This window comes from Carassius gibelio, chromosome B9 (assembly GCF_023724105.1).
Source record: "Carassius gibelio isolate Cgi1373 ecotype wild population from Czech Republic chromosome B9, carGib1.2-hapl.c, whole genome shotgun sequence".
Lineage (NCBI taxonomy): Eukaryota > Metazoa > Chordata > Actinopteri > Cypriniformes > Cyprinidae > Carassius > Carassius gibelio.
The window spans coordinates 28,495,725-28,516,383 of record NC_068404.1 but is presented as its reverse complement, the minus strand read 5'-3'; the positions used below and the strand labels follow the sequence as shown (position 1 = coordinate 28,516,383).

Below are 20,659 nucleotides of genomic sequence, written 5' to 3'. Positions count from 1 at the left end.
TATATATATATATATATATATATATATATATATATATATATATATATATATGTATATATGTGTATATATATATATACACGTGTATAACACTAAAGGCACAGAGAAACAATATCGTTGGAATCACTTTTAGAACAATTTTTCCAGCTGGTAAACGATACAAACATTGACACCCAATCAGAATCCATCATGCTATAACAAGCTAGAAAACTAAAAGCAGCAGACAAGCACGCTTGGAATTAACAGACGATATCGTTCCATGGTGCTAATATCATTATATTTATTGTTATCTATATAATTATCTTCCTTTGTATGAAAATGAAAAAAATATAAACTTCAGACTGCTGGTCTGTATTTATTTTTTGATTAATTCACATAAAGTTTGCCGACCTTTGGTTCAGACACTAATGCAGGCAAAATTATTGCTGTTTTGGGAGAGTCGGTCTTGCGTAACTACAGCAGCAGATTATGGGAGGTTTGTCCTCAGTGACGTGTGTGTGTGTGTGTGTGTGTGTGTGTGTGAGAGAGAGAGAGAGAGAGAGAGAGAGAGCATGAGCGATGTGAGCCAGATGTTTGGCTCTCAGAGCTTTTAATACTCGTTCTGCTTTAATCTCAAAGCAGCACTAACGCAGTCGATCAACAGAGACTGGATCACAACAATGGCTTCCCAGAATCTCTCTCTCTCTCTCTCTCTCTCTCTCTCTCGCTCTCTCCTTCTAAAGAGATAATCATCATTAATGCAAATGCCTCCAATCGCTCTCCTGCTGTGTGCGGAATGAGATTGGAAATTAAAGTGATCAACCGTTTCAGTCTTTATTTAGCAGTCAGAGCTGTAGTTGCTGTTTAAAATGAGTGTTTGTATTTCTCAAATTCATTACACAGGGATAATTTTAACACTCTGTTCTGAAACCTAGTGAGCTGCCTATGTAGGCGCCACTTTGAGGCAACATACAGTAGTTAAGCTCATAATGTTAAGCCTGTTTCAAAAGTCTCAGACAGCATCACATGAACGTTTAATAGTAATTGTAATCCCAGAATATATTGCGACAAATGTTTAAAATCCAGAATGTATAAAACAATTTCTTTTGTTATATTTATATTTTTTAAAGATATTAGTACTTCTATTTAGCAAGGATGCTATAAATGTATCAAAAGTGACATTAAAGACATTGGTAGTGTTACAGAACATTTGTATATTTTCATGTGCGTGCTGGTTAAATGTATAAAAACAAGTTTATAACTTGTAACAATGGAATCAATTGTAATGTTTTACAGTTTAATAATATTTTAAATATTTCATATAAATATCATATTATATACATTTATGTAATAATACAATTACATATAAAATATATATTATTATTAAAATTGCATTATTCATTAATACACAAAAATTACCAAAAATGTAGATCAGAGTTCAAAACATTCAAAATAAATTTCCACTTTCCTATTTCATTATAAATATATTATTATAAATATAAAAACATAAAATATTATATTATAAATTATTAAATAATTGCTAAATTATACATTAAAAAGTTATATTGAATTATTACATTGTATTGTACAATATAAATTATATTGAATTATATTATCATAAAATTAAGTATAAAACATTTAATTATTATAAAATTACATAATACAGTAATAACTAAAAAGGATGCATTCAAAAGTTGAAACTAATTAAGTTGCCTCTTTTTTATTTCATTTTATTTTTTACATTTTTTTTTTTTAAATAACTTTGCAAACATAATTTTCTTTAAATCAACCATCTTTGTCATTTCTTGTATTTTTCTTCAGCATCTTGCTTCATGTTTGAGTTTTTGTTTCCAGAAAATAAACATGCACATCTCTCTTTCTCCTGCAGGTGTGTCATAAACCCAGACAGAATTCATCTGTAAAGCCTGGCCACTCATTTCCCATCGGGTGAGGAGGGTGTCTGCCCATGCACACGCACGGCACCATGGGAAGCTCCCCGGAGGTGCTGTCCTGGACGTCCTGTCCCAGCCTGCTGGTGGGGAAGCTGAAGGAGGAGCTGAAGCTTACAGTCGGCGGCGACTCCATCAAAAAAACCAACAGTAACATTTCTCCTCAAGCGCTGCTTCCTCCAGTGCCGCCTCCACCACAGATCATCTCAGACCTAGCTCCACCCACCACCCTTCCCATGCCACTGCAGCAGCTTCAGCCTCCCTGCAGGGATGATGAGCCCGGTGGCACCAGCCCTCCATGCACCGCCCTCAGCGAGGACTCGACGCGGGAGCAGGGACACTTCGAAAACAGCGTTCTGCAGCTACAGGAGCACGAGGAGGCCGAGACGCCGGGATCCTGTGGTCACGGAGGCTGCGGAAGTGGTGGGGAGGAGAAGAACGATGAGGGCAGGTGTCCGATGGACCACAGCGGAGACGACACGCACAACCATCCGCAAGATGACATCAAACTGCACTTTCATAGAGCTGGGACAGGCAGCAGCGGATTTCTGGAGGGGCTGTTCGGATGTTTGAAACCCGTGTGGAATATTATTGGGAAAACATACTCAACCGAGTACAAACTTCAGCAGCAAGGTTAGTGACGAGTATTAAACTTCAGTAAATTACAGATTACACATTACAAAAACAAAAAAAAGTGGTTATTTTATTTTAAGATACAAATATCTCTGTAATTATTGGAGATCATTTTCCCCATTTTTTTTTTTTTTTTTTTTACATTTTTGCATAATTGGATATTGGTTTTGTAATATTGATGTTAAAAGTGATGGTGAATTTATCATTGTGTAATAAACAGAGCTCAAAAATATTGATTCCGCATATCGGTTATCGGGCAAATAAACATGCAAATAATCAATATCGGTTATAAAGAAATTTATAGAATGAAAATGCATGTTATTACTATTGTTTGTTATATGCAACATGAAGTGCATTAAACATTACTCTTAATCAGGGTTTCCCAAACTGGAGTTTGTGAGTTTATGAAAAGCTAATACCTAAATAAATCATAAAAATGTCAAATTAAAGAAACAAACTGGTTTTAAAATGAAGACAATGAAAATAAAATCCTTTGGGTGAGCACTCCCTCTAATTGTGCAGTATGTTGAGGGTGTGTTCTGATTGGTCAGTAGACATGTGGGAGGTGCCGTTTGAGGAGATCTCTGAGCTGCAGTGGCTGGGCAGCGGAGCTCAGGGCGCCGTGTTCCTCGGGAAGTTTCGCTCCGAAGAGGTCGCCATCAAGAAAGTCCGAGAGCAGAAGGAGACTGATATCAAACACCTGCGCAAGCTGAAGCACCCCAACATCATCAGCTTCAAGTAGGTGCCAATGAATGAGCAGCTAGTGGCAGTCAGTATGCAGTTTTGAGTTTGACACTAAATCGTGCCGTCTGTGTTTCAGGGGTGTTTGTACGCAGGCCCCGTGTTACTGCATCATCATGGAGTACTGTGCTCAAGGGCAGCTGTATGAGGTTCTCAGGGCCGGTCGTAAGGTCACACCACGGCTGCTGGTGGACTGGGCCTCAGGGATCGCCAGCGGCATGAACTACCTGCACCTCCACAAGATCATCCACAGAGACCTCAAGTCACCAAAGTAAGACCTGTGGGGTTTGGGGATTTACTGTTATACATATAATATTCATCTTTCATCTTTATATTTTTTGTAATTTAGTTATGTGCTTTTGTCAATTTTAATATTTAATATTATATTATATTTAAATATAATATTTTATAATACTTTAATATTTTTAATATTTGATATTTACATTTTTATAATTAAAAAAAATATATATATATATTTATTGTTTATTTATTTATTTTCCTTTATTCAAATAGATTTAACATCACTGCACAATAAAAAAAAACATTCAATAACATCCGAACACATAAAACACATGATGCCAGCTTGCGATTCACATAATTAATAGTTCAGATACAAAGATTAAATCTAATAGTTCATAAGAAATGTAGTAGTTCAGATAATATAATATTTCAGAAGTTACATAGATTAAAGGATATAAAATCCTGCCTTCAACAGATTTTGATTCATTTTATTATTTAAAATGTAATATTATTTACCTTTCTTACAGCACTAATATTTAATATACAAAATAATAAAGGGGTAAATTCGTCTCACAACATAACAATTGTATCCAGGTTTTTAATACAATATTAGAGTTAATTTTTGTTTTTTTTACCTAATATTTGTATTTTATTTTATTTTATTAGAAAAAATAATGCATACTTTATCAGATGCATAAAATGCTCAAATTCACCTAAAAACACTCAAATCAAATACAGTATAGTTTATATGGAAATACTGTAAATGAGTAATACCATTGCATTCTGCTTTCCTGAATGTGTGTGCTTTCTTTTGCAGTGTGCTAGTCACTCAAAATGACAACGTGAAGATCTCAGACTTTGGGACTTCTAAAGAGCTCAGTGACAAGAGTACGAAGATGTCATTTGCGGGTACGGTGGCCTGGATGGCTCCAGAAGTGATCCGGAATGAGCCGGTGTCCGAGAAAGTAGACATCTGGTGAGTGTGGACTAATACAGTGACATTGGTAAAAATCAGAAATATTTATTGAGCGACAAATCAGCATGTGTATCATGTGACACTGAATACTGGAGTAATCAAGCTAAAAAATGTTTTCACATAGTCAATTGTAATAATATTTCATTGTTTCCACAATATTTTTGATCAAATAAATGCACTCTCGGTGTGCAGAAGAGACTACTTTCAAAAGCATTTAAACCCTTCATTGAGCTCAAGTGTTTGAGCAGTAGTGTAAGCACTGAATACTAATTGTTGTGTGTTTGAAAGGTCGTTTGGGGTGGTGTTGTGGGAGCTGCTGACCGGTGAGATCCCCTATAAAGACGTGGACTCGTCTGCTATTATTTGGGGTGTGGGCAGTAACAGCCTTCACCTGCCCGTGCCGTCCACCTGTCCCGACGGCTTCAAGATCCTCATGAAACAGACCTGGTGAGACTCAACGCCATCTACATCCAATTACCTATGTTTGAGTTGAGAAAGTACTGTATGGCCAAAAGTTTAAAATTGTTGAAAACACTTGAAATGTAAAATAGTTTTAAAACCTCGAAGGTTTTAAGGCCATTCAGTGGCTTTGCTTGGATGTTTTTCCTAGTTGCTAGGTAGATTTTGACCGCGGAATGCTGTGATTGGCCAATCAGAATCCAGGATTTGCAAGACTTCTCTAAAACAGGGTTTTGGATTGATTGGTCGAGTGAGATGGTGTTGATTTGTACCTTCAGGCAGGGAAAACCCAGAAACCGGCCGTCCTTCAGGCAGATCCTCCTCCATCTGGATATCGCCTCGGCCGATGTACTCGGGACACCACAGGAGACCTACTTTAAATCTCAGGTGAGCAAATGTTGACTTCTACTCTGACTTCTGCTGAATTTCAACTAGAAAAAGTCACTGTGTGGTCCTGCGGCATCACTACAGAAAGAAAGAAATGCAACCGTTTATCCATTGGTTTCTAATTTCTCTAATAGTTGTATAAATAAGAACAACATCGCTAAAATCAAATTGCAGATTGCATTTAACGAACATGCAGCATGAAAACTGTAGTGTGATTCAGGAACAAATAACTCAGTCCTGTGATGAATCTGTCAAAAAGAATCACAAATCAGCCTCAAATCTTCTGAGTTAGTTGTTTGATTCATCTGAAAGAGTTAATTAAACCATTATGGGATGTTAATTGTTGAAAGTATACTCAGAATTGTTTGATTATTGATTTCCATCCATTGATTTTAAAGGAACACTCCACCGTTTTTTGAAATAGGGCTTATTCACATTATTTCCTACATTTAGATAGGTGGGCAAATGCATTTTTGTGTCAGTGCATGCATTGTTTTAGTTTGACTGGGTCGGCGTTAGCTTAGCTTAGCACAATGAATGGAATCCTTTGTTGCCAGCTAGCATGGCCTGAGTAAAAGTGATCAAAAAATTAAAAAAAAAACCCACCTAATTACTTCTTGTGGCCTGCGTATTCACAACGAGTACAAATAGCGATCCAGATTAACACTAGGCGATTTCCTAGGCAGATATTGATTTGGGACTATATTATGGGGAAGCACAGGCGAAGCACTGCTACTTCGGCGCAGAGATATCACGCAACACATGAAAACATCAACTCTATGTGAATACAGGTATAATATGGGTCGATCTATACATGTGTCATGATTAAAATAATCACTTACTCTGTGGACAGCTGTCCATTTGGTCCATTCGGCGTGGGGCGTTTTTTCCAGTTCACTTTGTCACACCGGAAAAAAGATCGAGTACTGCAGAATGGATCAGCGCCGTGAAATCCTCTGTAGATGTGACACAACTTCGGGCACGCTCCTCTTGATCTGACGTGTTGAGCCTGGTCATCAATGGCAAAAACATGTCCCACTCTCTACAGCACAGACACTCTATTTCCGTCGGCATAGATTGGCATATTCCCCCACATTCACACCACCAGTTCATGTTGGCTCTCATCCTCACGTCCTCAGGCTGTTGAGCGATCTCAACCTCCTTCTCCTGTCGTTCTATTTCCAAAGCACGCAGCTCGTCTTCTGTAAACTCTGGTTCAAATAGGTATGGTTCTGGTACTTGACTGTCTGAGAAGTCACCCTCTTCGTCTCTCTCAAAATCAGCCATGTTCATCGCCATTCGTGTACTGTAAGGAAAATAGCCAGGCAGCTGCTATTCACGCCGGTATGTTGACGGAAGTCGTGGGATTTCATGTGTTGCGTGATTCTCTGCGCCGAAGTAGCAGTGCTTCGCCTAAGCAGCAGTGCTTCGCCTGTGCTTCCCCATAATATAGTCCCAAGTCAATATCTGCCTAGGAAATCGCCTAGTGTTAATCTGGATCGCTATTTGTACTCGCTGTGAATACGCAGGCCACAAGAAGTAATTAGGTGGGTTTTTTTATTTTTTTGATCACTTTTACTCAGGCCATGCTAGCTGGCAACAAAGGATTCCATTCATTGTGCTAAGCTAAGCTAACGCCGACCCAGTCAAACTAAAACAATGCATGCACTGACACAAAAATGCATTTGCCTACCTATCTAAATGTAGGAAATAATGTGAATAAGCCCTATTTCAAAAAACGGTGGAGTGTTCCTTTAATGTGGGACTAGTGTTGTTTTAGGATTATTTAAATACTATTTATAATTATTTTAGTAATGAATTAAAATGCCTTTTTTTGTTGTATCTATCATTTTTAATAGTTTTTACTTTATATTTATATTTTAATATTAATATTTAACTTGAATTTACATTATCGTTTTATCTGTAATTATTTTTTTTAAGTCGACATGTAAATGTTTAAAAAATAAATACATTTTTATTTCAGTTGTAGTTAGAATTTTATATCAGCTAGTAAAGTCGACATTTCTAATTATATATATATATATATATATATATATATATATATATATATATATATATATATATATATATATATATATATATATATATATATATATATATATATGTATATATATGTATATATATATATATATGTATATTAAAATTTATGCTTTTTTTTCAATTACCAAAAACATTTTGATGGTCACACTTTAGTTCGAGGACCAATTTGCACTATTAACTACAACTTTGACCTAATTTGCTGTTAGTAAGGTAGTTATTAAGTTTAGGATTAGGGTCTAAAATATGCTCATGCAGAATAAGGCAATAATATGTGCTTTATAAGTCCTAATAAACTGCCACAACGCTACTATTCATGCTAATTGGTCCACAAACTAAAGTGTTAATATTTGAATTCACCTTAACAATCTTGTCTGTGTCAGGCGGAGTGGAGAGAGGAAGTGAAGAAGCATTTCGAGAAGATCAAAAGCGAAGGCACCTGCATCCACCGACTGGACGAGGAGCTGATCCGCCGCAGAAGAGACGAGCTCAGGTGATGAAACAGCAGAACACAGAGCGGGACGGAGAGAGCTGGAGCTGGAGCTGGAGCTGACTGTGTTGTGTGTGTTTCAGACACGCTCTGGATATCCGAGAGCATTACGAGAGGAAACTGGAGCGAGCTAATAACCTGTACATGGAGCTCAGCGCTATCATGCTACAGCTGGAGGTGCGAGAGAAAGAGCTGCTCAAGTGAGTCCTTCCAAGCTAATTCATTCAGTAACTTAAAATAAATCACAAAAACTATTATTTGTTTAACGGCCTTGTTATGTGGACATTAGCCGACATCAGAGAACCGTGAACATGCAAGTGTGTTTTTAAATGATTGAAGTATTTACTTAAAATCTCTCAGGGTGAGAACAGAATTGAGAGATGTCACAAATACAAATATATTTTTTTTTTTATTCTGTGACAGAAGCAAGCTTTCCATATCGAACCAACTGATCATGGTAGTCAAGTTTGTACGAAACGTTTGAAATCAAATACAGTATATTAAATATTTACCTACAGATATTTGACTTGAGCATGAAAAGTGCCATATTCAAATGTGATGATCTGAATTCATTCAAATTTTCAAACTGATTCAAAACAAACTGAAATGAATCAAACTAATGCATTTTTATTATTTTAATAATAAGTTTATATATCTTAGTCTTAACACGTTCATGCAAGTCAGGAAACGGGGATCAATAAACGAGCTGATATAATCTCATAAGTATGGTCGTTCAGTTTGCATTGTATCTAATTTTGCGTGAATTACTATTGGTAGTTTAATCCAATAATGAGTCAAGAGATTTTAAAATAGAGTACTTTCAGTTCCTTCCTAACACTGGAAATGTAAGAGGTCAGCTGGGTATTTCATGCATACTGTGCACAGTAATCGTACTTTATACTGCAGAAATAGCTTTTCTGATGCTGATTGTGCTGTGTGTCTCTCTCTCGCTCTCATTTGTCTGTTTATTGGCATGAAATGACTCATGAAAGGATGTAATGAGTCTGAACTCTGACCCCGTCTGTGCCTGAACGCAGACGTGTCTCTGAAACTCTTAATTAAATCTAATCTGCTTAAAGCTGCACCCGGCTCGTGCCGTTTGCGTGACCCACATTCTCACTGAATGAGGACACAACGATCATTCAGTCCAATCTCACTCCTGCTTTTAGGGGATCTGAGTGTTTCCCGTGTTTTATTCCAGGAGGGAGCAGGCTGTGGAGAAGAAGTATCCCGGCACGTACAAACGTCACCTGGTTCGGCCCATTGTGCGGCCCAATGCCGTTGAGAAGCTCATTAAGAAAAAGAGCAGCATGAATCATAAGCCCGGGACACAGCAGCCAAAGAGGTGAGAGATCCGTGAAGATGCAGCACATGTGCTGTTGTGGTGCCTATATCATGATATGTTTAATAGTTTAACCAAGAGATCATAAAATATGTTGTGTGCCCCCCTGGGGGTTTATGAGGGAACTGCAGGGGATTGTGAGTTTGATGAAAGGCTAGCAATGAATTAAACATTTTATTAAATTTAAAACAAATGAATAATTAATTGAAATAATACATCATATAAATAATAACTTAAATAATTTCTTAAATTAAGTTCTAGACTAAGTACTAATTAAGTTCTAAGTACTAAACACAATTGTTAAAATACATTTTAAAATAAAAGGCAAATAAAAAAATTCTTAGTTATTTCAAAGTAATTAATTATTAGTAATAATTATATTCATTCAGATTAATGAATGAAAGTCAATTGAAAAGAAAAATATTATTAAAATAACAAGTATAAACAGCTATTAAAATATAATTTTAAAATGAAAAGTGAAAAGTGTAAATGAATTAAAACAAAAATAAAATTTAAAAAAATGAGCTAAAGTAATAAACAAACTAATAATTATTTAGAATAAAAAATAAATAAAAATATGTAAAAATAAAAATAAATCAAACACAAATGCAAATGTGTTGATAAATTACTGACATATTATCTTAAAATCTAAGGGGGACTTCAAGTAAATATTGTACAGCAGAAGGATTTGACTGACAAAGAAAGTCTGGGAATGGTTTATGATTTCTCCAGAAAAAGGGTTTTACTGAACAACGTGATGAACGTAATGTTCTACAAACTTCATTTACTTTACTATTATTGTGTTTTTATTGTTTTAAATAGTATAAAAGTGTCTTGATCTGTAACTTTTTGTCAATGTGTGATTATTTTCCATGAATATGGAATCACGGATGGATAATTTGTAATTAAAGTCAGCGATACTGTGCCGAATGAAATGGTATCTGTGATGAATTCTTCATGAGGTCTTTAACCCTGTTCATGTGATCTCCTGCAGGCCGGATCTGCTGCGCTCCGATGGCATTCCCAGCGTCGAGCCTCTTCCGGCTCCGTCCCCGTTGTCAGGAAGCCCAAAAGTGTCCACCCCGCCTGGAAAAACCCGTTACCGCAGTAAACCCCGCCACCGGAGGGCCAACAGCAAAGGCAGTCACAACGAGTTCCTAGGAGCCCTCAAAACCAACTCTGCCCCGTCCGAGGAACAGCAGCCCCTACAGGACAGGGTTCGTACCATCAGGGAAAACCTGGAAACCTTAAAACGGCGATTTCCAGGCCTGGAAAAGTTTTGGAAATATAAATAACCAAGAAGGTTTTGGAAAAGTCGTGTAAATGTATTTCACAGATCTCTGTGTGACAATGTTTAATCAGGTCCTGAATTTCGGTGAGGGATTGTGACCCTGGAGCACAAAAGCAGTCTGAAGTCTCTGGGGCAAAATATTTGTAGCAAAAGCCAAAACTACATAGATTTTTATTTTATGCCAAAAAACATTAGGATATTAAATAAAGATCATGTTCCATGAAGATATTTTGTAAATTTCCTACGTTAAATATATCAAAACTTTATTTTTGATTAGTAATATGCATTAAGAATTACGTTAAAGGGGATTTTCTCAGTATTTCGATTTTTGTGCACCCTCAGATTCCAGATTTTCAAATAGTTGTTTCTCGGCCAAACATTGTTCTTTCATAACAAAACCATACATCAATGAAAGCTGATTTATTCTTTTTTTTTTAAGTCCCTTATGACTGGTTTTGTGCTCCAGAGTCACACCTGTTCTCTGATTGGAGGAACATCTAGCCATGTTTCAGCTTGGACTTTCACACAAAAAGGATTAGCATTAAGAGTCATCTATTTTAGTTAACGTTCACTATGATAAATTTAAATCTTATTGTAAGATAAACATGGAGTCTCATTGTTTAGGTTTTGGAATATTGTCTTGAAAGTCAATATAATATTCATTTATTGGGAAAAATGTTGTGCAGGATCAAAGCTACCACCCCCATCCCCCCGCTCCACTCGAGGGTCCGCTGTTACCAGTGCAGAACCGTGTAATCGCTGTAGCCACCTGCGCTAACAACCTGCGCTACTTCGGCCCGGCCGCCGCCCTCCGCAGCCCGCAGACCGACCATCTGCAGCGGAGGCTGTCCGGCTCCAGCCCTGACCTCATCTCCACCGCCGTGGACGCTGACTCACGCCACCGCAGGTCCTCCGTCCCTCCGTCCTCGGGCTCCGGTGCCTGCTGCCAGGAGCATCCCTTCCCCGGCTGCCTGCGCTGTCAGGAGACGCCGGCCGCTCCCAGCCACCCCGAGCTCCCGCATTACTCCCTGCTGAGCACGGGTGAAGAAACACCGCCCGCCGTCAAGAGACCGATGGAGCCCACGGCCGGAGGAGAAGCATCAGGAGAGCAGCCGGAGCAGAGATCCAGCGGCCTGCTGCACTCGCTCAGACCCCTGAGAAACGTGAGCCTGATTCACACTTGCTTTAAACTGATGCTAATGTAAGGCTGATATATTGGTTTTGGGAGTCACCAACAACAGGTTGACATGCATGCAAGGTCCAAAAACACTTTCATTTGTCTTATAGTATGCATTTATTTTTACCCTACTTGCTCAACGACTGATACATTTTTTCAAACCCCTTTTTCGTGTGATGCTATTCTGCGGTGATTGGTCGATTTTATTTCCATTTCATTATAAAAGCTGTTTGTGAGCGCACCTAGTGGTGAAGAATGGATCTGCATTTCCATTCAGACCAAGACAAAAAGAACAAGTGGCCGGAAATATGCTAATGTTTCAGTAAATGCATTTTTAATGTTACGAAAAATGCATTTTATCAAATAAATTATTTTCTTTTTAACTTAAAATTAAATGTATCACCATTTCCACAAAATGTTTCGACAGCAGAACTGTTTCCGACATTCATAATAATCAGAAATGTTTTTTGAGCAGTAAATCATCATATAATACTGATTTCTGAAGATCATGTGACACTGAAGACTGGAGGAATGATGCTGAAAATACAGACTTGTTCAAGAAATCAATTACATTGTGCAAAATATTGACATATAAAATGATTATTTTTAATTGTAGTGATATTTAAACATTTTTACTTTAAAATCGTGGCACCTTTGTGAGAGGAAAAACACTTTATAAAAAAATAAAAATGAAATAAGGTTAAGATAAATTAATAAATAATATTTTTTAAATAACATAAAATAAAGGATTATTTTTAAAAAGTATAATAAAAAAGCCAATAATTAACAATTAAATAAAACAAAATAATAAAAAGTAATGGGTCAAAGACGAAAAAGGGTTTAACCATAAAAAAAAAAAAGTGTAATACTGCTTTAAACTGTTGTAGTCCCCCCCACCCCCCCCCCCCCAAAAATACAAAAAGTTGTCTGTTTTATTTAATTGCAATTTTGTTTTTGTTTTTCTGAGCAAAAAATAAATATCATACATTTTCCCCTGATTTACAGAAGACAACCAGTAAAATGTCATTCAGTGTAACAATCTTGTCAGGCATATTTACAACAAAAAACAATTTATGACATATTAAAAGACTAATTACTTTCACCCCAAATACTAATGAGTTGTAATTTTACATTTTTAACATTTGCCACTATCCTTGGTTTTGCCCAGTTGTCAGTAAGAATTTTTTACTAATTTATATTTATAATTATTGGGAAAAAAAACACAGTTTTAAAATAAAAAATAAAACAGTTATCAATTAATTAAATTAAAAATAATAAATATAAATTATAAAAAAAATATTTTAATTATTTAAATTGTTTGCCTGCATGTCATGTGAACATTTAAAAACTCCAAACTTTTAATTAGTAAGTGTATGTGCTCTGATTTTTTTTTTGTCTTTTTTTCTGCCATTTAATTAAGGATTTCTATTAACAAATATCAGCTCCAGTCACGCTCATAGCCGCATTAGCTTTACCAATCATAACTTGATTATTAATATAAACATTATATTTGTAATTCAATGATCAAATAATTCTAAAATAATGATTCGCTGCTCGAGAAACATTTCCGATTATTATCTGCTGTGTTGCCCAGTATTTTTGTTGAAAATTTTTAAATATCAAGATTCTTTGATGAACAGAAAGTTCATTTATTTTAAAAGGAAATCTTTTGTAGAATTATAAATGTCTTTACTGTCACTTTTGACCAATTTAATGCATTCTTGCTGAATAAAAGTGTTAATTTCTATTCTAATTTCTAAAAAAGTTTATGATGGGGATATGAAACTGTTCTGCATATGTTCCAGATGTGTTATTAGTGTATGTGATTGAACACATGATCTGTTGTGTGTCTGTCAGGCGGGAGACGAGTCGTCTGAGGAAGAGGAAGGAGAGGTGGACAGTGAGGTGGAGTTTCCACGCAGGCAGCGGTGAGTCTGCTTTAATGATTGAGATTAATAATCACTGTCACCATTCCCCAGAAGCCTCGATTCAATCATGTGTGTTTCTCTACCATTAGCCACAGAATAAGACTTTAAATGTGACCCTGGAGCACAAAACCAGTCATAAGGGTCAGGGTCATGACGTTTATAAATCATCTGGAAGCTGAATAAATACGCTTTCTTTGATGTGTGGTTTGTTAGGATCAAACAATATTTGTCTGAGATATAACTATTTGAAAATCTGGAATCTGAGGGAGCAAAAAAAATCTAATTATTGAGAAAAACGCTTTTTAAAATTGTTAGTTAAAATTGTCATAGCATTGCATATTACTAATCAAAAATGATATTTTTACAGTAGGAAATTTACAAAATATCATCATGGTATTTGATTACGTGTCATTTGTAACTAACTAATAACATGCCTTTTATTTTGTGTAAAGCTGCTTTGCAATGATTCGTTTCATGAAAAGCCTCATACAAATTAACTTGTATTGTATTTATGTCATAAAAGAAAAATCGATCATGTTAACCCATACAATGAATTTTTGGCTATTGCTACTGGATCACAAATGTAGTTTTCCTCCTGCTCTGTTTCCAGACCTCATCGCTGCATGAGCAGCTTCCAGTCGTACTCCACCTTCAGCTCGGAGAACCTGTCGGTGTCTGACGGTGAGGAGGGGAACACCAGCGATCACTCGCACAGCGGCCCGCTGGAGCAGCTCAGCGCTAGTCAGGAGGAGCATCTGGACGAGCTCCTGTCCCACACACCGGAGATCCCCATCGACATCTCCACGCAGTCCGACGGCCTGTCCGATAAAGAGTGCGCCGTCCGCCGGGTCAAGACCCAGATCTCTCTGGGCAAGCTGTGTGCTGATGAGCACAGCTACGAGGTAAACGCTCGCTCTCATCTCATCCAGACTCATTCTTCTCTCAAACACTGCATTTCAATCGGGAAGCGCTGAGGGTTCATGAGGATAATCATTTGAAAGCTAATCATTTGAAATCAATACAAATAAAATAAATAATTTAAAAACAATCAAATGTAATGCTCAATGATGTATAAATACATAATTTAAAATAAACTCTCAAAAAAAGTGAATGAAATATTTGGAGTCATTTTTAAACCAAATAAATCATGTTAAAATCAGAACAAAATAAAACTTACTGAAATAGTGTCTATTTTATATATATTAGTAAATTAAAAGCAATACAATTAAATATTATTTAATATTTAATAATATTAATAAAAGATAAAATTTATAAAATTTAAAATAAAATTTAAATTAAGCAATTCATTGATTAAACAGTTACAATTACATAAGCAGTCACAAAAAAAATATTTGGGTTTGGTTTTTAAATAAAAACAATAAAGACTTACTCTTTTTTTTTTATTTTTTATGTATGCTGTGTATTTGAAGTAGAGTAAAATTTGAATAAATACAAAATTTGTTTAAAAATATTATCAGAATTCTAATTATGTTCTAATTTAAAATGCATAATTTCAGTCAGGGTGAAAGAAAGAAAGGACACAAGAGGGCGCATCAAGCCAAATATTACCAATGTACTTTTATTCAAAGCGTAAGAAAACATGACTATCTGTGAAAAGAAAAGTGCATAATGTTTCAAATAATGTTTATAAACCAGTTCTAAACAAACTAAACAAAACTGCATCATAAATGTATGCATAGTTTAATACAAAAAGGCGAAAGGAGTACATTTGGAGTACATTTTTCATTTAAAAGCATGAGTTACAGTGGGATGGGGAAAAAACCCACCATAAAGTCTCGAGAAATGTTTTACAAAGTTGAACTTGCATTCATTTTACACAGCTTTCTAAACATGTGAGACACGAGTGTAACGTTGATAGATGTCCCTCTAGAAAATGCGCAAAATATGAGTTCTGTGTGAACGGCTTGGTTTCAGTTTTGACGTAAACAAGATCTTCTCCACATTGATGCTCTCTTTTTCTGCAATATTTTATATGAAGAACACCGCAACGCTTCATCTAGATTGATACTCCTCCATCTTCATCACCTCTCTGATAAGGCTCAACGCACACCTAAAATTAGAACGTGGATATTTATTTTTATTTGTATTTTTACTGATCTTCAGTTCTGTATACCTTAACTTTGTGTAAGTTACAGGCATATAGCATGGTGTTTATTATTAGTAATGTTAATAAATGGTCTGTTCTAGTTGTATTTTGTTGTTGAATGATGCGGAATTGCCGTTAATTGTAGAGTGAAATTAAAATGTGCCTATTATAATGATCTTAAATGGAACTTCCTGTTTGTTCATCTCTCTCTCTCTCAGAATCCGCTACATTTCGGAGATTCCGACTGTGACACGTCGGATGCGGAATGTTCTGACGCCACCATCAGGAACAAGCAGCCCTGCGCACCTTCATCCTGGTGAGCGCCGGCCTTCGGAGGAAACACGGCAATAATCCACACCTGACCGTCTGATCAGCCCTTCCCATAATCCACCTCTCTCTCTCTCTCTCTCTCTCTCTCTGAGCATCTCAGGCAGATTCCTCTGAACTGATCATGTAGCTAGAGTAAAACGCATTATTTATTTTATTACGAGCCGGAGGAAACGCAAAACGAATTCAGGAACTGGATTTCCCCCAGTCAGAAGGTGATTGTGAAGAATGTGTGTGTGTGTATATATGTCTTGTAGGAAGGTGAGTGAAAGTGTTAAGTGCGTATCTTGAGGATCATTCCACGATGGGAGCCGCTCTGGCCACCTGCTACTTCCTGAGTTTACAGAAACTTTAGTTTGAGCACCAGCAGGAACAGTGTCCTTCCTTGTTTCGTTTGCCCTTTTTTGACTTTCAAGACCTGTGGGAATATCCCAGCATGCCTGCTTGGTCGGCATTTGATCAGCCAATCAGATTGCTGCTGCTGCTCGCCTTTATTATGGACGCACAGGAAGTCAAAGAACAACTGCTCTAGAGGAACAACGTCTTGAACGATCAAATCAGTGTTTGACGTGGACCCGAGCAGCTTTTTCCTCATCTCAGGACTGTGTTTGAAGAGACGCTGCGGACGGAGAGAGTATGAAAGTATGACATCATCCACAAAGAGTTTCTTCTTTTGTGTCGTCGTTATGTTGACGTGAAAAATTATGATGAGAACCGCTGGTCAAAAGAGATTACGTTTTTCAATGTTTTTGGAAAAAGGAAAAAATAGGCTCTTTTGCTTGTTGAGGCTGTTTATTTGATCAGAAATCCAGTAAAATTGTTAAATATTTTTACAATTCCAAATATCTGTTTTCTGTGTGAATATCTGTTAAAATGTAATTTATTTCTGTGATGCACAGCTGTATTTTCAGCATCATTCCTCCAGTCTTCAGTGTCACATGATCTTCAGAAATCATGAAAATATGATGATTCGCTGCTTCATTATTATTGGTGCTTAATTATGAATAATTGTTGTCATTATTATCAATAATGAAAACAATTTTGACTGGTGTTTTAGCAAAAACAAGCTTTTTCCTGAATTATAAATATTTTATAACATTATAAATGTCTTTTCTGTTACTTTTGATCAATTTAATGCATCTTTGCTGAACAAAAGTATTAATTTCTTCTTTTTTATCTTATGGTTTCTACAAACATATCAACATTGATAATAATCAGAAATGTTGATAATGTGACACTGAAGACTAATGATTATGGAAATTCAGCTGTGCATCACAGAAATAAATGACATTTTAAACATATATTCATCTAGAAAACAGTTCATTTAACTTGTAATAATATTTCACTATTTGTACTGTGTTTTCAATCAAATAAATGCAGCTTTGGTGAACAGACGAGTTATTTCAAAAACATTAAAAACCGTAATTATTCCAGTCTTTTGAGCAGCAGTGATGGTGTTCTGGAGATGCAGTGTCCCTGTAGTTTTAAAGGGATCATAAATCCAAAACGACCAAAAACAAGGACCATAAAAGTATCACAACATGACGTCTGTGTTCCATGCAAGAAGTCAGATGAGTTTGGGACAACACAAATGCTGACAGAATTGTGATTTTTGGTGAAAGCATCCGTCTGAAGCGTCTGTAACGTGTTCGGTGTGTTTCTAGCGTGCCGTTCAAGGAAGCAGAGCTCGTTTGTTCAATCAGCAATAATGCGCTCAGGCTGTGGAGAATCATTGGCTCAGGATGACTGTCTAGCAGGCTGGACAGATGCCAGGTGAGGGAAGGTGCTTTGTAAAAGACCTATTTTTGCAGACTTGAGTTCATTATTATTCTTTTTTTTTTTTGTATAAAAGAAAAAGGCAAGAAATGGAAGTACTCCGGTGCTTTTTGCTGGTTTGTGCTCAGGTTCAGTGCTTTAGTGCGAATTATTCTCCGCTATGAAAAAGTAGTTTGTTTGTCTTGTCTCGGTCATTTGGAAAATTTTGCACTGCATTGAAATCCATGATTTTTGTGAACAAAACAAACTGGATTAAATCTTAGTGTGAACGTAGTTTGTGTGTAAATTCTCCCTCGCTAATGTGTTTTTATTTGTCGTTTCCTTATGAAAGGGACACTGCATCATCCGGCATGTCTGATATTTAATTGTTGCATTCATATTTACCCTGTGTTTAGATCTAGATGTTATAGCACTAGTTAAAATGCCTTGTTCATCATCAGTAAATGCAGCCGGATGTGTTTCTGAACCGGAGACGGCATGTGAAGTAAACTGTGAATGGTATTATTATTATTATTATTTTCCGAAATCTTCCTAAAGAGTAAGATGCCTTGCGAGACGCACTTCCACATTAAAACAACACTATCAATGAGTTTATGAGAAAAGCTGTGAGTTTGCAGCAAATGAACAAAGCAAAGGCTTTTCATTTTTATCTCCGTTCTGGTATATAACGCGCATTTTTAACTATTCGATCAATGTCTGATGAATAAAAATCCAGTTTCACCAAGAACTATTAAAGATTGCAGAAGCGAAATGGGTTGTGAACGGCTTTTCATGTTGATTTCATGTCTACAAGGGGCAAAATAAGCCATTACTGTACAATTTTTGTCATTTCTGTTCAGTGTGATGGTAACGTGCTAAAAACACAAGGTGTGTTTAGATGAAGAGAACTAATTGTAACGAAGGCGAACCGAAAACACGCACCAACCTCATTCTCTCTGTTTACGTGATCCACTAAAGATCAGGCCTGGGTTTTTAGTGACTGATGCATGAAGTATGATGATGTATGAAGTCTTTCCGGCCACAGCGCCACCACAAATCTGTAAATTATGATTCTCATTTAATTTAAAAATGTCTTTTTTTTTCTTGTTTTTGTTTTTTGTTTTGTAGCTGGTCTACACGATCATTAATTTATTTTGAAGCACTAGCTGTTCATTTCTGTTTCTTCATAATCTCATAATAGTCTCATGTATGTTAGAACTGTCTTCAGAAGTATTACTGATGAGATGAGATGGCATCTTGAAGAATAGAAATCAACATCTGGACATTTTCTTATGGAAGCCCATTTCTGCCATGAAATATAAACAGAAATACTTTTTTATTTTAATTATTTTATAGCAGGGCGAAAAAAAACATAATTGCAAGAAATAAACAAGGAATCGAGAAAAAAGTCTGAAAAAAAATATATATATACTGTATATTTTATGGTTTGAAAAAATCATTGCAAAATGTAAAAAAAAAAAAGTCAGAATAGCACGATATAAACTCTTTGAGTTTCTTTTGCTATTCTAACTTTTTCCTTAAAATTTAAATCATATATAAAAAAAATAATAATAATTTTGATTTTAAAAAAAGTCAGATAAAAAAAAAATCTGATTCGTGAGGTAAAAAAAAAAGTTTTTCATGTGGCAGAAACAAGCTTCCATATTTTCTTCACCTCTATGTTATTCTGGAAAACGAGGGGGGGGAATATCTGGACATTTATTATGTATCTGAACACTTTTCAGATGTCGTTCTCGTAGACCATTGTTTCTAGCAAGAGATAATTGGGTCACATTTAATCGTTGTAATAAATGACACGCACATGTTCTGGTTGTGAAGATAATTCCAGTGTCATACAGTTCTTTGGCTGCATCACAGAGCATTGAAAGTATGAACCGTACCGTTTCTCCTGCCATCGTCTGTCCTTATTCATGTTAACCATTTTTAATTGCTACTACATATACAGGTATTTAAAAATGAACTATTTTTGTGCAGAATATCTTCAGCTCTGGGCTCATTAGCCTCCTTCCAGTTTGTTTCTTACTCATGTCTCAGCCCTTTTCCTTTATCTTGAATGGTGTTATGATCAACCGATCCTGATGATTTCTGTAATAGCCTGTGTACAGTGCGACAGGAGTGACTTGTAAAATCAAGGCAGAGCAACTGCATGGAATAAACACTGCTGTACTGTACCAAACTCTGCCGCCTCTGCTCTTTCTGTTCTGATCGTGTGATTAGAATGACTCGAGTGGTTTAAAATGTGCTGTATATATCCAATATAGCCATAAATACAGTATTTCATGCCCATTCACTTATGTATGAAGTATGAGACAGAACAGAGTTTAAGTGCCAGATAACATATCTGTGCACTGCATGTTCAAAGTTCACAAATTATATTGCATTTGCAATTTACAGAGGATGACATAATCAGACTGAAACCAATGAGAAAAATTTTTATTTTCCGAATTAAAAAAAAAAAAAAAATATATATATATATATATATAGCTTATTTGTTATAAAATGCAATTGATTTGAAAGTATTTTAATGTGTCTTTATAAGGTGTAAAACAAACCATTCTCAATCCCAGCATGCACAGAGTGTTTCTAGGTTATAGCATCCCTTAAAGTTGTATTTCGGTTAACAAGTCTCAGCTTAAACACGGTACACATAGCAAGGTTTTTTTGTATAATATAATAAATAAAAAGAAAACTAAATAGCAATAAAGTGAGGTTCACTTGCAGAACAGAATCTTCAAAAGGCACATAAGTCTGAAATTATACATTTTTATGTTTATGTCTCATCACTCTGGCTGGACAGGGCAC

At 36.0% G+C, this 20,659-nt stretch overlaps 1 protein-coding gene across 2 annotated transcripts in view; it reads left to right on the top strand.

The window, feature by feature from the left end:
* Positions 1-20,033, top strand: part of LOC127965402 (mitogen-activated protein kinase kinase kinase 13) — a 55,979-nt gene extending 35,946 nt beyond the window's left edge. The window contains exons 3-16 of one of the 2 annotated variants that reach the window (XM_052566212.1): positions 1,865-2,558; positions 3,113-3,296; positions 3,379-3,570; positions 4,357-4,515; positions 4,804-4,962; positions 5,253-5,361; positions 7,803-7,912; positions 7,993-8,109; positions 9,111-9,254; positions 10,246-10,468; positions 11,229-11,705; positions 13,577-13,647; positions 14,258-14,549; positions 15,973-20,033. In XM_052566212.1, the coding sequence (XP_052422172.1) occupies positions 1,943-2,558; positions 3,113-3,296; positions 3,379-3,570; positions 4,357-4,515; positions 4,804-4,962; positions 5,253-5,361; positions 7,803-7,912; positions 7,993-8,109; positions 9,111-9,254; positions 10,246-10,468; positions 11,229-11,705; positions 13,577-13,647; positions 14,258-14,549; positions 15,973-16,074 (2,955 nt within the window). In that variant the 5' untranslated portion in view covers positions 1,865-1,942 and the 3' untranslated portion in view covers positions 16,075-20,033. Of the gene's footprint in view, positions 1-1,864; positions 2,559-3,109; positions 3,297-3,378; positions 3,571-4,356; positions 4,516-4,803; positions 4,963-5,252; positions 5,362-7,802; positions 7,913-7,992; positions 8,110-9,110; positions 9,255-10,245; positions 10,469-11,228; positions 11,706-13,576; positions 13,648-14,257; positions 14,550-15,972 lie in introns of both variants that reach the window. The other variant, XM_052566211.1, reaches the window with a different exon arrangement.
* The last annotated feature ends 626 nt before the right edge of the window (positions 20,034-20,659 follow it).